The 18,305-nt window shown below is 49.7% G+C and overlaps 1 protein-coding gene across 1 annotated transcript in view; it reads right to left on the bottom strand.

The window, feature by feature from the left end:
- Positions 1 to 2,765: 2,765 nt before the first annotated feature.
- Positions 2,766 to 18,305, bottom strand: part of ADARB2 (adenosine deaminase RNA specific B2 (inactive)) — a 496,470-nt gene continuing 480,930 nt past the window's right edge. The window contains exons 9-10 of the mRNA XM_023192468.1: positions 4,597 to 4,775; positions 2,766 to 3,092 (exon numbers count right to left, since the gene is read on the bottom strand). Of these exons, the coding sequence (XP_023048236.1) occupies positions 2,916 to 3,092; positions 4,597 to 4,775 (356 nt within the window). The 3' untranslated portion in view covers positions 2,766 to 2,915. The remainder of the gene's footprint in view (positions 3,093 to 4,596; positions 4,776 to 18,305) is intronic.

Genomic DNA, 18,305 nt, shown 5'->3' with positions numbered 1-18,305 from the left:
GTAGGAATCCTGGGACCCAGCTTTTCCAGAAACTCTTGGGGCTGTGGAATCCTGGGACCTGGCCCCTCCAAGCATAGCTGCAGCTGTGGGAATCCTGGGACCGGGGTTTTCCAGGCACTCCTGGGGCTGTGGAATCCTAGGACCTGGCCCCTCCTGGCTGGGTCAGGCCCTGCCAGTTGGGAGCAACCCGTGTGTGGCGTGATCTGGTGTGGCATGCCTCCCTCATGTAGGGCCACCCCTGATTGCCTCGACTTCCTTCTCCGTTCACTACCCAGAGCCTGGGACCCTCCTCTCCTTACAAGGGGTCCCCACTGCAGCCCGCATCTCCTGTGACAGATCCCTCCATGGAAAAGCTCCAGTACCTCAAACTCACTTCTGGCTGCTTTGGAAACTCTTCTCTTGCTATCAGCCTTCTCTGAAGAGCTTTAGTCTCTCCTTCCATGGAGTCTCCTGTGGACTTACTAAACGAATCCACACACTTGTACTAGTGGGTAGCGTGGAATTAATGTGTGGCTTTCTCCAATGTAGATGTCGATAGTTCAGTAAAGTCTGAGTTGTTTCTGGAAGGTCAGTGCCTGAGGCAACACGAATCCCAACCCCACAGGTGCGGCTTCATGGTGCTGGCCACTGGGTGGCCGAGCGCTTTCCGAGTCCCGTGAATTAGACCCTGCGTCTTCCCTCTAATGGTGAAGTCTGCTTACAATGCAGGCCCCCTCGCTGCAGAAACAGTGTGATTTGGAGCCCACTGGGGGAAGCATCATACGCTTCTCTAGCCAACATCTCAGATGAAGGTGATTTGAGGCCTGGGTTGGAGACTTTAGTCAGGAGCTGGCCGTGCTCCCATACATTCAGGGGAGTGCTCGCTTCTGACGGCTGCGAACGTCTGAGCCTCCCATCGCCTCTTGACTCTCTCAGTTCTCTAAGCTTCATCTTAGCGATGTCAAGTTACCAGAATTTAATAGAAACTGGTTGTCTGAGCTTAGCTTTTGCACTGAATTAAGATTTCATTTATTTTTGTGATTTTTATAAAAGATTAATATGAGTCCTTTATTTGAAAAAATGTTCTCATATCTTTTGAAACTTTATCTTGAAGTTGCCTACCCCAGTGCCTGTTTTCTTTTCTAAAAAACTCGACTGATAAATTTGGCCTTATTTTAAATCCCAGGAAAAGTTTCTATTTCCCTACTAATATCCCTACTTCTTATTATCTTGTAACAAATAGCTACAACTCAGTTTCATTTCTGCCTTCTCATTATGATAACTGTAATTTATAGCACTCCACTATGTACAGCACGATGTTATTCTTGCACTTTCTGGGGTGGTCAGCTGGGAATATTTCCAGGAAGCCCACACTCCAGAGGTGGACACCAGCATCCAGAGGTGGACACCAACATCCAGAGGTGGACACCAGCATCCGGAGGTGGACACCAGCATCCGGAGGTGGACACCAGCATCCAGAGGTGGACACCACCATGCTTTGCCGTCTGCCATCACCGTCATGAATTTCAGAGGTGGATTTTTTAAATTGGAGAAATGAGAGACTGGCTACCTAGCATGATGAATGTTAGAAATGAGTTATCGGTGGTGAGATGGGCAGCAACTCGAGGCACATGGATTACATAAAGATATTTGGAAAAGAGCCTGACCCCTGTATGAATACAGCGCCTCGGTTCTCAGGGATGACGCTGTGGGCTAAAGCCCCTGTGTCCCGTCTCCACTGTGAGCTGAAGGTCTCTGGTGTTGGAAGCCTGCTCTGAGGGTCACAGAATCCTGCCTCTTACATTTTTTGACAGCTGAACTTTTTTGGGGTCTTGTCCTGAAAGCTGTTGATTGGAGAATCTGAAAGAGCAGAGAGCTGGTGGCCTCTCAAGCTGAAGGTAAAGGTTGTTTTGGATTTTATTTTATGCTTGCTTTCAAATGAAAATTTAGTTAAAAAGTCTTTTGATCAAAGACTTCATCTCCTTATTACCTGGTAGGGAGTTTGTATGGTGGTAGCTAACCCTTACACAACCCAGACCTCAGTGGCTCTCAGTATCGGCCACAGTAAACCAAACATGGTGATGGACTGAACAGGCGTAGGTGGCTTTGCGGTGCGTGTGGGCTGGGTGTTTCCAGGCTCCCCACCTCTGCAGCGCGAGTGGGCCAGGTGTTTCCAGGCTCCCCACCTCTACAGCGTGCCTGGGCTGGGTGTTTCCAGGCTCCCCACCTCTACAGCGCGAGTGGGCCAGGTGTTTCCAGGCTCCCCACATTCACAGGTCTTAACTCTGCCTCACGGGGACTTTGGGACCTGTTCCTTCACTTTGCGGGAATGGCTTTTGTTTCTCTGGTTCTATTTTAGGTGTTCGGTAATGTCGTGCATCTTAAATATTTTTTGAAAGGAGGTGGAGTATAAAAACCTAAATGAATAATGAAAATAATAGAGGATTCTTATTGGTTTCTCTGGGGCTGGGGTGGGCATGGCTTTTCTCTTCGCTTGTGGCTTATCTTCATGTGCCCCCTAAAGCTGTGCTTGTTAGACCCCAACAGCGCCGAGAGGCGCACACAGGGGTGGGGTGCAGGGACGGGGCCTGAGGCTCACTCCTGCCTGGTGACGCGTCGGTGCCTCCTTCCAAGGCCGCAGCTAAGCCCCCTTGCCTGAATGGAGCCCCTCCCTCCGACACCACAGGAAGAGTTGGTGCTAACTCAGCAGTACTAACCCCCTGGGTGTGGGGGACAGGGTTCTGGGCCAGCAATCTGGGAAGAGGCATATTCTGAATTCCAGTCTGGTTGCTTGTCCAAACATTGCACACTCGCGTGTTTCTGGAACATCAAAGGAAAACGAATGCAGGGAACCGGCCAACCCGCTGCGTCGCTGCCCAGACACGGCCCCGTCCCTCCAACGTCCCGCTCAGCTCCAGCAGCCGGGAGCCCGCAGCCTAGAGAGTCAGTAGAAACTGCTGCTGCTCTGGCGGCTTCCTCACCCAGGTGCCCAGGCCAGCCTTCTGAAAGGCCTTGAACAGCTGCTGTTTCACAGACTGGTAGGTGTGCGCCCCCAGCTTGGCCTCACAGTACATGGAGGGCGTGTCTCCGGGGCTGGGTGTCCGTGTGCTCAGCTGCAGACAAGAAAGAGAAAGACCCAATCAGACACCAGCAGAAAAGGAGCTTCCGCCAGGTGAGTTTTACACGCCAGGCATCAGCTCCTGGCCTTGGCCTTTTGCCTTTCATTCTCCCACTATTACAGAGAGCAACCGTGACCAGGTCCTCCCGCTCTTCCACAGGAAACCCAGTCATCGAGGAAACCCGCTTCATCCAAGGTCTGAACGATCAATGAGCGGGTAAACTTGACTACTATTAAAAGTATGAACACTGTGCAGGGGCTCCAGGCGGGGTGGGGGATGGAGGGGGACGGTGGGAGCTAAAACAGCGTCACAGTGGGCAGGGAGCAGGCCGGTGAGAGTCATGCTGTTGGCCGAGCAGGAGGATGATGGAGCTGGGGCGATTCCTCTGTTAGCTTTCTGAGGTGTGCCAGGCAAAGCTTAGCAGCAACACAAGACAGGGATCAAATGCAGCTCTGATCCCCCGACCACGGGGCGGGGAGGCCAGGAGGGAGAAGGACGGGGCTGTGAGGGAGCTCCGAATCCCATAGCGGGTCTTCCAGGGAGGCACTTATGGGGGGTCACCTCCAGCACGTGCAAGAGGACAGGGCCCTTTTGTTCAGCAGGATGGCATGGATGCTTCCCTGACCTTCCCAGTCTCCAGGAGCAGACAGGACAGAGACTGAGAGCTGCAGGATGCTGGGCATCTTGGCCAAGCTCAGAACTAATATGTGCAATTCTGAATGTCCTCTAAGCAGGTGAAAACGTTTATTTTAGGTGTCAGTATGCCTACCTTGCTCTACCAGTTGACAAATCAACAACACTATTATTCCTGCTTGGAGTCATTGCTTGGATTCAAAAGTATGGAAAAATGAGTGAGGCATTTTTTATGTGTTGGCTGGTTTTTCTGTTATTTGTTGTTTTTGGTCACAGTCTATGCTGGAAATGCATACCAATGTGGATTTTGATCTAAAATCCAGAAATATCGCCGTTATCCCTGCTTGTGAAGGAGAAAGCTTGCTCCTAATTGCTGATGTGGTGCAAATGCTTGGGCTTTGGGGTTGGGGAGAAATTCTAATCCTGAGATTCATTTCCTGTTTTGGGGAAATTACACATTTTTTCTGAGTGTCGGTTTCCTGATATCTAAACCGGGAATAGTATCGATTTCAAAAGTCCCCAGGAGCTGCTCCTGTGACACCCGGAATGAAGCAGGCGGTGTCGTGCCTGGTTACATCAGGGGTTCAGCAATGAGCTGCTTTCCTGCTTCCGCAGCTCCAGGCTGGGCTGGGGGCGGTGCCTGGGGTAGTCCAGGGGCGGTGCCTGGGGTAACAGGGTCTCTAGCCTACGGGGGAAACGCTGCTGGCCTGGGCAGCTGGGAAAAGGACACGTGAGGGGCGCTGGGTTTTGTGTCCTGCCTCTCCCTCCCTGCAGACCAAGGGGTGGCCTCTCCTGGGAGCTTGCTCAGGGCTGGAGCCAGGGTCTGGCTGGGCCCCGTTTCCCTCCAAGGATGGGTGCGACCTACCCTGCCATAGAGCCGTGCCCACCGCTCAGACAGCACGTGCTTGCAGAGCCGGGAGGGGCCCCCGCAGCTCTTCCGCCCCGTGGTGGTGTTGATAATCTCCAGGTCCACGCTGCCCACGACCCAGTTCACGCTGAAGGGGGGCGACCTCCCCGGCTGGCGCGCCTGGGGGTCACTCACGCCTGCCAGGGGAGAGGGGGAAAGGCGGGCGTTAATATTCCTGGCCCCACACGGGGCTCCCCCGAGGGCAGCTGCGGGGAAACGGAGCCTGTGTGCGATCGGGATGAGATATTCCCATGCACACCGCCCTCCCTTTTCATCCTCAGGACTGGCCAGTTCACGTGTCACCCGCAGGGCGGAGGCTGCAAATCGGGCAGGACGGTGGTGGCCGCCTGGGGTCCACGGCGTTGCTGCGCCTGCGTCAACCTTCTAATTGAAAAGATTTTAATAGTCTGGCGATAATAAAGCTCCGTCCAGACTCCCTCCCTTTCTATAAATCTTTGTGGAGTGAATGAATGAGCAGAGCCACGTGGAAGTGATCTGAGAGCGTGTTTATCGGCACCTCCGTAGGCCCAGCTCTGCTGGAGGCAAAACACCGGGGCTAGTAAGCAACACCCAACTACCTGGTTCCCTTGGGCTTACAGTTTAGCTGATGAGAAAAACAAAACAAACAACAATAAAAACAAGACAGAAACGAGTGTAGGATCAGTTGATCCGCAATGTGATCCCGAAACAGCACTGGCTACAGAATGTTTGAGACTCAGTGCAAAGCGGAAATATGGGGCCTTTGTTAGAAAGTTACCAAGAATTTCCAGAGGACAGTGGAGCGTTAAACCAAGCGCGGGTGTGTCTGAGCTCGGGTGCCTGTGTGAGCTGCAGGGCTGCAGCCTACAATGCTGGTCCTGTCCAGAGAGAGCTGGCGTCTTCAGGGAAGTCCTGGTTTCAAATGTGTTGCCCCTTGTGTGCTTGGACTTTTAACCTGGACCACACAGTCCTTGCAGCCCGGCTCACCCTGCAGAGGGGTGTTGAGGAGGTCTCCACTCTGGGGTGGCAGCTGCTTTGCAGCTGGGGGTGGGGCACTTTCTGGCTTCCACCTGTGGCCCCAGCCCTAACTCCTTGAGGTGCTCCTGTGCTGATTAGGGCTTCTGGAGACGCTGCCACGAGCTGTCTGGAAAAACCTATGATGGCCTGAGGATTCCAACACATGAGATTCAGGTGCAGCTGAGCCCACCCCCTCGCCCAGTTCATTGTCTCTTTCAGTCCCTTCTGAAGCCTGCATTTGGCAATGTGACCCTCGGGGTGGGGAAGGCATCGGAGGAATACAGGCTGCGGGAGGCCAGAGGCAGTGCCCCAGAGACACAGCCCGATGCTTCCCATGCCCAGGGCTTCCTCATGGGCCCGGCATGGTAGACGTGGCCCTCAGACATCCATGGGCAGTGGGGGGAGGCATGTGCTGTTTGGCCCTGTCTCTGCTCAGAGTCTCATAGGAAGACGCGTGGTCCACATAAGAGTGAGTCGGCAGGGAGTCCAGGCTCCCGCTCACAGCAGTGGCATTGAGAGTCTTGGTTTATAATCCAGGATCCCTTGCTCCATTCGTTCCTCCTGAATCTCCCACCTCCCGCGGCACCTGCAGGACCTCCTACCCGATGCGTTCCCCAAGCCCAGCTAGCCGGGCATCTCCTTCTCATTCACGTCTCCTCGCAGGTCAGCTCTGCCTCTCCAGCCCTGCCTGCCTTCCTGGCCTGCTGTCCTGCAGTGCTCGGAGGGGAGCGGGGCCCCTGAGCTCTCGGGGGCCCATCATGCATCACGCAAGACAGCAGTGCCTGCAGAGAAGAACTTGGCGTCTTGGCCAGGGTATTGCATCCAGGCCACCCAAGTGCCTGCCCAGGTCCCCGGGAAGCCACCGGCTATTGGTAGAGAGGCCCAGGTGTCAGGATTGGTCTGAGAGCAAAGACCTGGTGGGCTGAGCATGGTGCGAGTGGGTTCCGGCTGTCGCAGACTCCCGGGAGGAAGCTGTCCCCATATCATGTGGCAGCACAGCTGACGACACCTTCCTGGAACCGGGCTTCATTTAAATTCAGGGGAAGACCCACTCACTACGGAGCTGCACAGCCACAGACCCCAGATCCTCTGCTGCTCTCAGCTTCATCCACAAACCTGAGCTCTGTGGACAGACCGAGCAGATGTCCCACCCCACCCACCTCGAAAGTCACCTGGCGAGCTTCTGCCGGCCTCGGACGGGCAGGGTGGGACACCAAGTGAATCCCGTTCACGTCAGCTCTTCCTTTTTCCTTCAAGTGATCCATGGTGGCAGCTGCCACTGAGAGCCAGGAGGGACAATCTGGCCTGTTGGCCGCTGTGGACGTCCTACTGGGCAGGGGCCGCCTGGGCAGGAGGAGCCAGCCGCCAAGGTCAGGGATGACCGGGAGCTGGGAGAGGCAGTCACTGCCCTGATCTGCGTGCGCTGGGCGGCCTCCCCTCCCCCTCCTGCTCCCATCACCAGGCAGCCTCCCCTCCTTCTCCTGCTCCCATCCCTCTGGTCTCCATGACTGTCAGGATCAACCACTGAGGCGCTAAGCTACAAAGTCTGAACTCAGAGGAAAGCCTTGGGAGCCTGAGGTCTACATAGGACCTCCTGGTTCCTTGTCAGGACACCCTGGCTCTGGTCTGTGCCCATCTCCCTTCTCTTTGTGGAGGACAGCGTGGGCAAATTGTTGCTGGCCCTTGGCTGGCTGCCGTCTGATGGGGCTTCCTCCCAACACTCCCGTCTGCCAGCCATGATGAGGCCCAAACACTTCTGGGAAGGCAACTGTGAGGACGTGGGTGTGAACCCAGCACGTGCACTGCCCCACACGCGGTGGGCGGAAGGAAGGAGCTGGCGGTTGGGCCACGGGGTCCAACCTTGCACAGGGGCTTCTCCTTGCCAGGGTGTGGTCCCATGTGTCCGAGTGTGCACAGGGAGGACGGCACCTGCTGTAAATAACATCTCAGCTCACCTGTGACGATGAAAATCACACTGCAAATCGTCCAGTTCTAACTATAACAGCCCCACAGACTACTATTTAACATAGAAAGTGGCGTAAACCCGGGAGCAATCTTCAACATCCGAGCCTGTCCATGACCCCGGAGGTGGAAAATGCAACCCAGGGCCCTTTCCCACTGGCCAGGAACCAGGCGGCTGGAGCTCCAGGCGGTTTGAGTCCCGTGGCCCGAGGTCATCCTCCACTTACCGCTCTGTCACAGGTGACTTCTCTGCTTCACGAGGTGATGTAAAGATCAAATCAGGCAAATGGCAGCACGTTTGGGGCACCCAGGCTAGGAATGCTGGTGTCTTCATCGGAAGGAGGATTTGAAGGCCAACTGCAGTTTGTTTCGTGCTCTCCAAGTCACACAAATCAAACATGTTTCTAGTTAGATCACAGGGAACGTTTCCAACTTAGTTACAATCACCTAATTGTGTCCAGGGAATGGAGGAACCAACCGACAAGCAAAGGTCAGAGTTGCTTTCACGGCAAACACATTCTGTTCCCTTTATTTATCCTCTGCAGGGGACAGGGCAGTGTGCTCACGCTTTAAGCTTCTAGGGAAGGGTCCGTTCCCCTCTGTGTTCTGCCGGCAAGAGAAAAACTTCCCAAGGCAGCCTAGAAGAATAGCAGTCCTTTTTTCTTCTACTTTCTGATTTTTTTTTTTTTTTTTTTAAATAAACCTTCCATGGAGAGATAGCGTTGGGATGTTTTCCTGAATATTCACACCGACGGTCATTTCTGACTTCGCTGTAACTAACCTCTGCAGCTGATCACGCCCATGGAGCGGGAACCATGGCCCGGATCCCTTGAGTCTCATGTACCAAGAGACACGGATGCTCATGTCAGTCTCACCATTAGGTTCTGCCGTTAATGACTCTCTCCGTGGGACAGATCCCTCATGGTGAGGGGAAGTGCAGTGAGAAGCGGCGTGCTTGCTCTGAGGAACCAGGAGTTTCCTTCTCCAGTGTGGCCAGCAGCCAGGCCCTCTTCCCACGCCAGAGCCAGCACTCCCGCAGCAGGTGTCCAGGCTCCAGGAAGGCCGTCTCTTCCTTATCGACATGGAAGGGCTGTGGCCTTGTGTGCTTTCACTCTTTTTCCATTTCCCCGCGGCCCAAATCACACTCATGGAGGTAACTCCCCGTCCTGGGATGTCTCCAGAGGACACTCCAGCATTGGGACATCAGGTCACCCCAGGCTCTTCCTTTCTTTGTTTTATTTATTTGGACCCGGGGGAGCCAGTTGGTTTCTCAGGAGGCTTCTGCTCATACGTGAATGATCCCACTCACGGTGCACTGATTTTATAATTTTCCACCAATTTCCAAGTGCTTCACGAAGATGCACAGAGTCTTCTGGGAGCCGGTACAGTTGCTCACACACGGCGTTCCTGTTGAGCATATTCCTGGCCATGGAGAAGTAGGTTTTCCGAGAGTTGAAGGGTGTTAGGGCTAAACTTTAACTCAGGCTGATTGCATTGCTAGCAGTAGTTGTAGACAGAACCATACAAGGTGAAGACACGTGCTCAGGCCTAGAAACGAAAGCCTGGCTTGTGTTTAATTTTAACTCCTATGGCTGGAAATGTGAAAATGCGTTAACTCCTGGCTCATTCCTCCTGAAGTGGGCATCGGCTGATTGAAGATGGAACTCGAGTCCCAAGGACAGAGGGCGTCCGCTGCTGCAGGGGCACCTGCTCAGGTCTGTCCCACCCTGTTCCTCGAGATAACACAGCAGCACATACCTAGTGACCCAGTCCACCCAGAACACATGGCACTACCTCCTTTCCCCAGTTCACAGGGATTCAGGGAATCTCCAGCGGTGAAAGGTGCGAACAGACCTTCGGCGATCGCGGGACGGAGACTGTGCCGTCTGAACTGAGAAAACCTGAGCATCAGGCCAGCTGATGACGAGAAACATGTCCTCCGGAGAAATCACACGCAGAAACCTCAGTGCTGTGGACAAACACGTACACGCTTGCACGGGGCTCCCACGCTTCTCACTCTGCAGGCTGCCCTGTGAGACCAACATTCCCGTGAACCTCTGGCATCCAGAAGCTCAGACAAATCCAAACGAACCCCATGGAACGCTGGGCACCTCCTGCCTTCGGTGAATGGCCACACAGGAACAGTCCTGTCTGTTCTAATGTGGTTTCCACATGCACGGAGCGTTGTACTTTTGTCGGCTGCGTTTGTTTTAGGTGATTGCTGTAACGCATTGCTACATATGTGGTGGTTTAAAAGAGCAGAAATCTGTCCCCTCCTAGCTCTGGAGGCCGGAAGTCTGAAGGTGTAGGCAGGGCTGTACCCCCTCCAGAGGCTCTGGGGAGACCCTCCTTGACTCTCCCAGCCTCTGGTCAATCCCGGGCTCCCTGGCTTGTGGCGGCTTCGCTCCTGTCTCTCCCTGCATCTTCACCGGCTTCTCTGCATGTGCCATATCTCCCCCACCTCCTTCTAAGGACAGAGGTGGCTGCAGGCAGGACCCGCTGAGATAATTCAGATCGTCCTCCGTCTCACGATCCTTAGTTTACTCACCTCTGTAAAGACCCCTTTTTTCAGATAAAAGGTAATTTACAGGGTCAGGGATTCGAACTTGGCATAGGTGGGGCCGTTGTCCGGCCCACTGGGAGTGAACCTAGGGACTGGTCTAAGGACGGAGTGAGCAGCGCTCTTCGCGGAGGAGGGACAGCCGCACGCTCTGGGCCCCACACTCTGCAGGACATGGGGGTTTGCAGGTGGCAGCTTGTGGGCTGCTTCTCCCCGCATCTGTTTCTTTTCCTCTGTGCCTTCTGCATGTGATGAGGACCGGTGGGGCTGACGATCCGGGATGGTGGGGGCCTGCGGCTGCCCAGAGAGCAGTTCTGAGCCACGGCTGGGTGTGCAGAGTGACCTGGAGATGCATGGGGCACCTGGCACGTGCACCTGCTGAGTGAGGGTGGCCTCTGTCTGGTAGGACCTTGGATTTGAAAATTTGTGTAGGAAGCCCAAGGAAGGGTGAGGAAAAAAAGGTGGTGTCCCTGAAACACCATGTAGCCTGGTGGTGAGCAGGATCGGGCCCACATTTTCTTTAGCAATTGCGCCCGAGCGGCCTTGGGAATAACGCCCTGGCTACCTGAGCAGCTTCTCCCCGAGCCGTCTGTCATGGAACCACGCTCACAGATGCTTGTTAAACCTGGTATGTAACTCAGGGATGTGTTGGCATTTATTAATTTGTGAATATACCATGCAGCATATGGGCCATTCATCTTTGATAACATTTTTAAGGGAGCTGTCGTATTTCAGAGCAGATCTGTATGGGAATAAGCTGGTCTCCCGGAGCCTTTGGCACGAATATTCTGCCAGGCTGTCTGGTATGCAGAGACTGACTAGATGGGACTGTGTGACCTTTTCGCTAAATGCACACAGTCGTGTTAGCAGTGGGGTCTGGCAGCAGAGAAAAGCTGGACTCACTTCTGTGACGTACTAGCAGTGTGGCCTCTGACAAGTTAATTAACCACTCCTACCAGCACCCTTCAACTACCACCGTGATCACCACGACCACTCCTGTTACGTCACCATCACTAGGACTGGAGGGGTGAATCCACAATTCATGTATGAAAGTGAGTTTTACTGTGGCTCGTGGAGCTATAAAAAGATACCTGACTTGAAGAAAATCCTTATTTACCTTTTAAAAAAGGCATTTTGTGAGACATTACAGCATTTCTTTAAATAGCAAGCCAACTGTATTTACAATGTAACTCACTTTCCCAAAATTAATTTTACACACGACATTTCAGGAGTATAATTTTTACATGCAGTGAGGCAAGTCTGTGTCACTGGGTAGCACTGCATTTAATTTTGCAGAGTGAACGGAACAGCACGCCATCTGGGCATGCACAGATTCGTAAAGCTAAAGGAGTCAGAGGGATCTCCTGAGTTTTCTATATGGCCAGGCATGCTGTGGGGTCTCGCTCTCTCACGCACACCCACATGCCTTTAATGGAAGTAGAGATGGTACATTTAATGTGAACTTACGGATTGGGGGTAACCAACTTCTAAGGCTGTATTAATGCCGTTTTATTCATTATCATTGATATGGACATCTTTATAATTGCCAGTAATTTTACAGCTGCTGTCTTGCTTTGATATGGTGCATTCCATAGCATAAAATGTACTATGGAGGTTGGAGATGGTGAGGTTAACTGAGGATGGACAGCTGGTTCTTTCTGCTGCGAGATAGTCCTAAAAAATTCTGTGGGTTCGGCCCTGTGTGGTGGCTCATGCCTGTAATCCCAGCACTGTGGGAGGCCGAGGTGGGTGGATCATGAGGTCAGGAGATCGAGACCGTCCTGGCTAACACGGTGAAACCCCGTCTCTACTAAAAATACAAAAAAATTAGCTGGGTGTGGTGGTGGCGCCTGTAGTCCCAGCTACTTGGGAGGCTGAGGCAGGAGAATGGCGTGAACCCGGGAGGCAGAGCTTGCAATGAGCTGAGATTGCACCACTGCACTCCAGCCTGGGTGACAGAGCGAGACTCCGTGTCAAAAAAAAAAAAAAAAAAAAAAAAATTCTGTGGGTTCCTGCAAGCCAGAAGGGAATATGAATGTTGAAAACACAGAGACCGTGGTGGCTTTTCCTCACCTTCCCTCATGTGACTGGTTTGAGATGGAGGTGCCGAGAGGCTGGAAGGCAGGCTCTGCAGGGCGTGGGACGGGCCACACTGGCTGCACTGTCTGTGAATGTCCCGGGTGCGAGTTCTGCTGGGACAGCCGTGACGTCCAGGGATGCTGAGACCCGGGTGGTGTCCTCTCAGGAGGGTTTGTGCCTCCACTGATCTCCAGGAACTTTACTCCTAAGAGACAGCTGAGGAGTTGTGAGGATGGACAACTGCTTGGGTTCTCCCAAGTTTAAAGCACAGAGGCTCACAAGAGGCTTCAGAAAATGTGAAATTTCCATGGCAGAGGGAAGAATCTGCATTTTTCATTTTTCAGCCTGATAATGACATGACCTTTGGCTTCTGTAAGGCTTGCCATTATTTCAAAAGATACGGGACAAAGGGACTTTGGGGGAATAGGGTCTTTTGTTCCAAATTATGTATTTTTCTGCCCTAGTACTCAAAATGTAGTGATATGCCAGGTTTCAAGCTAGATAAAAGTGTGGCTGGTTTTCATTGCTCTTCAGTCCGCATTACCCATTGGAAATCGTTTTCCTTAAGCCCAAATAACACATTGAGTGTTTCCTGTAGAGTGATCCCATCGGAGTTAGACTGTCAGTGTTTGTCTGCAAACGCTGTCTCACCTTCGTTTTTGAAGGATACTTTTTCTTGATATCGGATCGTAAGTTGAGATTGTTTTTCTATCGGCATTTTAAAGACGCCATTTCATTGTTTTTTTGTCTTCTGAGAATCAGTTTTCAGTCTGATTTAGCTCCTTTGAAGTGAATTTGTCTTTCATTTCCTGACTGCTTTTAAGATTTTTTTGGTCTGTTTTTCAGCAATTTAACCACTGAGATGAGAATTAAAAAAAAAAATTCTTGGAGTATAATGTGCTTTTCAAATCTGCGTTTGGATGCTTTTTGCTTGTCTTGGAAAATTCTTAGTTACTATCTCTTTAAATATCTCTCCTGTTCCATTACTTTTTCTTTCTTTTTCTGGAACTCTTATTACATGCATTCAGATCTCCTGCTCTCAGCAGTCTTTCATACTTTCTGTGTGTGATGGTTCATTTTATGTGTCCCCTTGGTTAGGCTAGAGCACCCAACTAGATTAACTGTGAGATTAACCGGCAGTCCCAGCAAATGCTGGGAAGGCACGTTTCAACGCGATTAACATTTAACTTGTTAGACTTTGAATAGAGCAAGTAACGCTCTGCAACATGGCTGGGCCTCATCCAATCTGCTGAAGGCCTGAAGAGCAAAGACTCAGGTTCTGTGAAGAAAAATAAATTCTGCCTCCACATGGCCTGTGGACTCTAGATGTGCCACTTCCATTCCTGCTGAAACTTCCAGCTTGCTGGCCTGCCCTGTACATTTTAGACTTGCCAGCCCACACGATTGCATGAGCCGATTCCTTAAAATAAATATCTATCAATCTCTGTCTAGCTATCTATCCTCTATCATCTATTATCTATCATCTATCATCTATATTATCTATTATCTATCTATCATCTATCTATCATCTATCATCTATCTATCATCTGTCTATTATCTATCTATCTATCTATCTATCTATCTATCTATCTATCTATTCATCCATCCTCCATATATCCTTTCTGCCTTCTGTGCTGCATTCTGGATGTTTTCTTCAGAACTGTGCTCCCATTTATTAATTCTCTCTTGCGCTGTGTTTATTTGGTATTAAACCATCCTCTGTTTACTCTGTTAACCAAATTATTTTATTTTCTGTATTTCTGAAATTCCTATTTGGTTCTATTTTTTTCTGAGCTTTCATCTCTCTCCCTAAGTGTTCCATCTTGCTTTAGAAAATGTCCTTTCTCCTACTGAGCGTGGTTATATTAGGATCTGTCCTGCTGCCTGTTGTTTCTTCTGGATTTGAGTTTTATCTCCTGTGTCTGCTTATTTTTTTGTGTGTGGCAATATTGTATTTATACATTTTTCGTAGAGTTATTTTGATCTAATGAGTAATAGGATCATCTTAATTTAAATCAGGAGTGGAGATCATTTCAAGCTGTAAACATTGTAAGGGGCTGTTTGCCTTGAGCCCACCTTGGCCCTGGGAGGCAGGCCCACCTGCCCCCTTAGCCTCCCGTGGCTGCTGAAGCATGTCTCAGCCCTTCAGCTTCCCAGGGACTGTTATGGGAAGATCCCATCCCTGTCCTTCCCCAGGTCCTGGCCTGGCAACTCTTCCCTCTCCCGTTCACTCTCTGGTGCCACCAAGGAGAATTGCAGGCCTCTGAGGGTCACTTTTTAATCCTTCTTTTGTCTTGTTTTTTTTTTTTTTTTTGACAAAGCACTCATATTTTGTTTGTCCATCTCCCCTGCTGGAATGCAATCACCCTGAGGTGTGGAGTTTTGACTGTTTTGTTCACTGCTCTATTCTCAGTGTAGGACTGTGCCCGCCACTTTGTAAATCATCAATACACACTTGCTGAATGATTAAGCAAATGCCTGGATTTTGCTGATCAATTTCTCAATGTTGGATACATTTAATTTATTGACAACTGAAGGATTTTCCTGGAGTCAGTGATATAATTCTCAGGAGCAATGGAATGTTGCTTAAATTCTATTGGGAAACAATTCCTTAAGATCGTGGTGGAAATTAAATGAAAATTAATTATTACACAAAATACTTTTAACAGCATTCTCCAGAAAATGAAAACAAGGCTTTTCAATAATTTTAAATTTATCATAAGCTATGTGTCATCTAACTTGCCTAGAAAGTTCTGTGCTAATCTTAAAAAAGTCTCATTAAATAGTTCTTTGTTGAATCTAACTTTTTTAGTTCTTATGAAAAGATATGAGGATTGTTTTTATTTCTTTTCTTTTTTTTTTTTTTGTAGACATGGGGTCTGGCTATGTTGGCCAGGCTGGTCTCAAACTCCTGGCCTCAAGTGATCCTCCCACCTCAGCCTTCCAAAGTGCTGGGATCATAGGCATGAGCCACCACCCCTAGCTAAGACTGCTTTTAGATTATTCTAGCAAGATTTATAATTTTTTTCCACCAAAAATTCCTGCAAGGGCACAGGAGGATAAATTCCTAGCTCTAGTGACTGTAAGATACAGCAGGCTGCTAAAAAAATAGTTTTGTAAAGCTTATGTGTTTATTACTAAACATTTGCAAAAATGTTGTAGGTTACTCCATAGTAGACCTCTGTTTTAATGTAAAAATATTATTGCAAATCACTTACCATCTGGATACAAGAAAATATTTGCTACTGCTTCGTTAATATGTTATTTTGCAAAATACTCTTAATGATCATTAATTTCGGGAATTTCTCCTGAATTAAAGAGGCCTGATACTCCATAGAAGTTTCTTCAACTTAGTGTGACGACATTTTGAAAATCTGGACTCATAAAAAAAATATGGACATAAATGGCAACAGAGAGATACTTTGAATGCCAAAAATAGGTAGCACTGGGCAAAATTCATAAGCTAGTATTGGTACACATTTCAGTAAGTATCAAACTTCTTTCTGACAAATGGGGTTACTGTGAAACATGGACACCTGAAAGGGCTTCGGACGCCCCAGCTGGCCATTTTCACGACTCCGGGAACGTGTGTGCTGTGAAGGAAGACAGCCCGTGTTCTCCTCTATTTTAGCACCAGCACTGCAATGTTCATCAAACGAACATAAACCAGGAGTCTTAAACAAGTCACAGTTCTAACAATCAATTCTCTGGATCCGTCTCTCCGATTTCACGTTCATTGCCAAGACCTTGAGGTGGGCTATAAAAATAACCACAGTTTTATCTTCAGTGTGGACTAAGAAATTAATCATTGACAACGTATCTGTTAAATATGCCATTAACACAAACAACGAATTTATCCTACCCTGATTTTTTCCCCTTTGTTTTTTGTTTTTTTCCTTGATGAAGAGAAATAAAAATTTAGCCTTGATGTTGAAAGCTCGGAGAAGCATATATCCTCAGCTTGGTGGAACAGGCTGTCAAAGTGGCTCTTTCATCTCACTTTTTCCTAAAAGGATGATTAATCAAAGCATAGATTTGTATTAATTACTGTCTCCATCATTTTGTTCATCTTACTGAATTCACTGAGAAGGACCAAGGGCAAACTCCTTTAGGCTATCTGTACTCAGGAAATAATGCAACTTTTGCTGAAGGATTTAGGGTTTGAGACAGCCTCGAAATGGGCTTCTGGTCCTGAAGTTTTGCCATAGGTTTAGACTGGTAAGTGCAGAATTTTTCAAGTATATCCTTCAAGAACGTTAATATGCATCCTGTGACTGTGTGAGTAAGGGTATCTGTTTCAGCTTGGCTGCTTCTTTTTAACTCAGAGCTGATTTAGCTATATCTAAATTGCCTGGTCTCATTCTGCTAATACATAAGCTTCATCTTCTAAGGCAATTCTGCAAACTGACCTTGAGGGAAGCTTCAAGCAAACTTCATTTGCTTATTTGAGGGGGCTTTTTATTATTATCCCTATGCAAGATCTCTTTCTCTTTTGGTGCAAGAAATTCTGATGATTTCCTTTCAAAATTTGCATGATTGGTTTTTAAATGTCCATCAAGAACAATGCAGGGACGCTTAGGGGTTGCATGCAGGCAAGATACCAACATTTAGGCTCATTTGCATCTCCAAAATAATAAAAACCAGATTCCCAATAAGCATGTAAATGGAGGCTGAAATATTTAGTCAGGCTGCGCTGGCTGTGGTGTGGAAGGTGCCACCTGGGATCAGGAGTAGAAGTAGGCAGGTGCCACCTGGGATCAGGAGTAGAAGTAGGCAGGTGCCACCTGGGATCGGAAGCAGACAGGTGGCTCTCGGGCTTGGCCATTATCTGTGCCGCTCAATGATGTCAGGTGGATCTGAATTTCTCTAATTGCGTTTTCTAAAATTCACTGTGTTCACACTTAGGATTCGAAATTCCTGTTTTTATTTATGTTGACATGTTCCCAGATCGACACATGATTGAAAATCAGCACTGGGAGACTGGCTGCCGAGGGTGACACGCCAGGGCCCAGGGAGGGCAAAACCTGCTCCTTTGATGGTGACTTCGGGAGGACGCGGTTGCATTTGTAGTCTGTATTTCCTTGTGCTGCACAAACTTAAATAAGCCCTTCACTAGGCACTGGACACAGAACGAGGATGGTCTAAGGAAAACACACAGAAAAAGATCACAGGGGCCCCTCGTCCAACAGGTAAAAATCCTCTCAGGTTTAACTCTGAAATCTGAGAACTGCACCGAGGTCTTGTGGGCCCCCAGCGCGGGAACACTTGCTTTGAGTTCCAAACTGGTGATTCCAGCGCTTTTTGGGGCCCACTCCAGAGCAGTTTTTTCTGTTCTACCACAGTGAGTAAGGAGTCGTCACTGTTTTAAGGAAAAATAGGGGAAAGAACCAAAGGAAACAGGAAAGCAAGAAAGAGGTTGAAACTGGGTCCAGACTCACTGCAGTGACTGGCCATTTCAACAATGCATACAGTTGTATGGGCTGTGGCTTGGAGGCGCACCTTTAGGCCCTCGCCTGGTGGGAGACGGCGGCCAGTGGGTGTCTTGGCAACGACGTGGGAGCAGCGGCCACCCCTCCCTTAGCTGCGGCCTCTTGCTGCGAGGCCTCTCATTGTTAGTTTCTGTATGATTAGAAACACGGACAACTGCCCTAAGAAACCGCACCACACTGCCCAGCATACAGAGTGGCACGCTGAAGGAACTGGGCGTTTACTGCCAATCGGATCTGAGTTCAAGTCCTTGCTCCCTACTGATGAGGGATTTGGGCAAGGTGTTAAATTCTGAGTCTCTTCCCATCCCACATTAAGACAACAGAGGGGCCGGGCACCGTGGCTCACGCCTATAATCCCAACACTTTGAGAGGCTGAGACGGGTGGATCACTTGAGCCCAGGAGTTCAAGACCAGCCTGGCCAACATAGTAAAACCCCGTTTCTACTAAAAATACAAAATTTAGCCGGGTGTGATGGTGCATGCCTGTGGTCCCAGCTACTCAGGAACCTGAGGCACACAAATTGCTTGAACCTGGGAGGCGGAGCTTGCAGTGAGCCGAGATCACACCACTGCGCTCCAAC

This window comes from Piliocolobus tephrosceles, chromosome 9, assembly GCF_002776525.5.
Source record: "Piliocolobus tephrosceles isolate RC106 chromosome 9, ASM277652v3, whole genome shotgun sequence".
Lineage (NCBI taxonomy): Eukaryota > Metazoa > Chordata > Mammalia > Primates > Cercopithecidae > Piliocolobus > Piliocolobus tephrosceles.
This window is presented reverse-complemented; position numbering and strand designations above follow the sequence as displayed.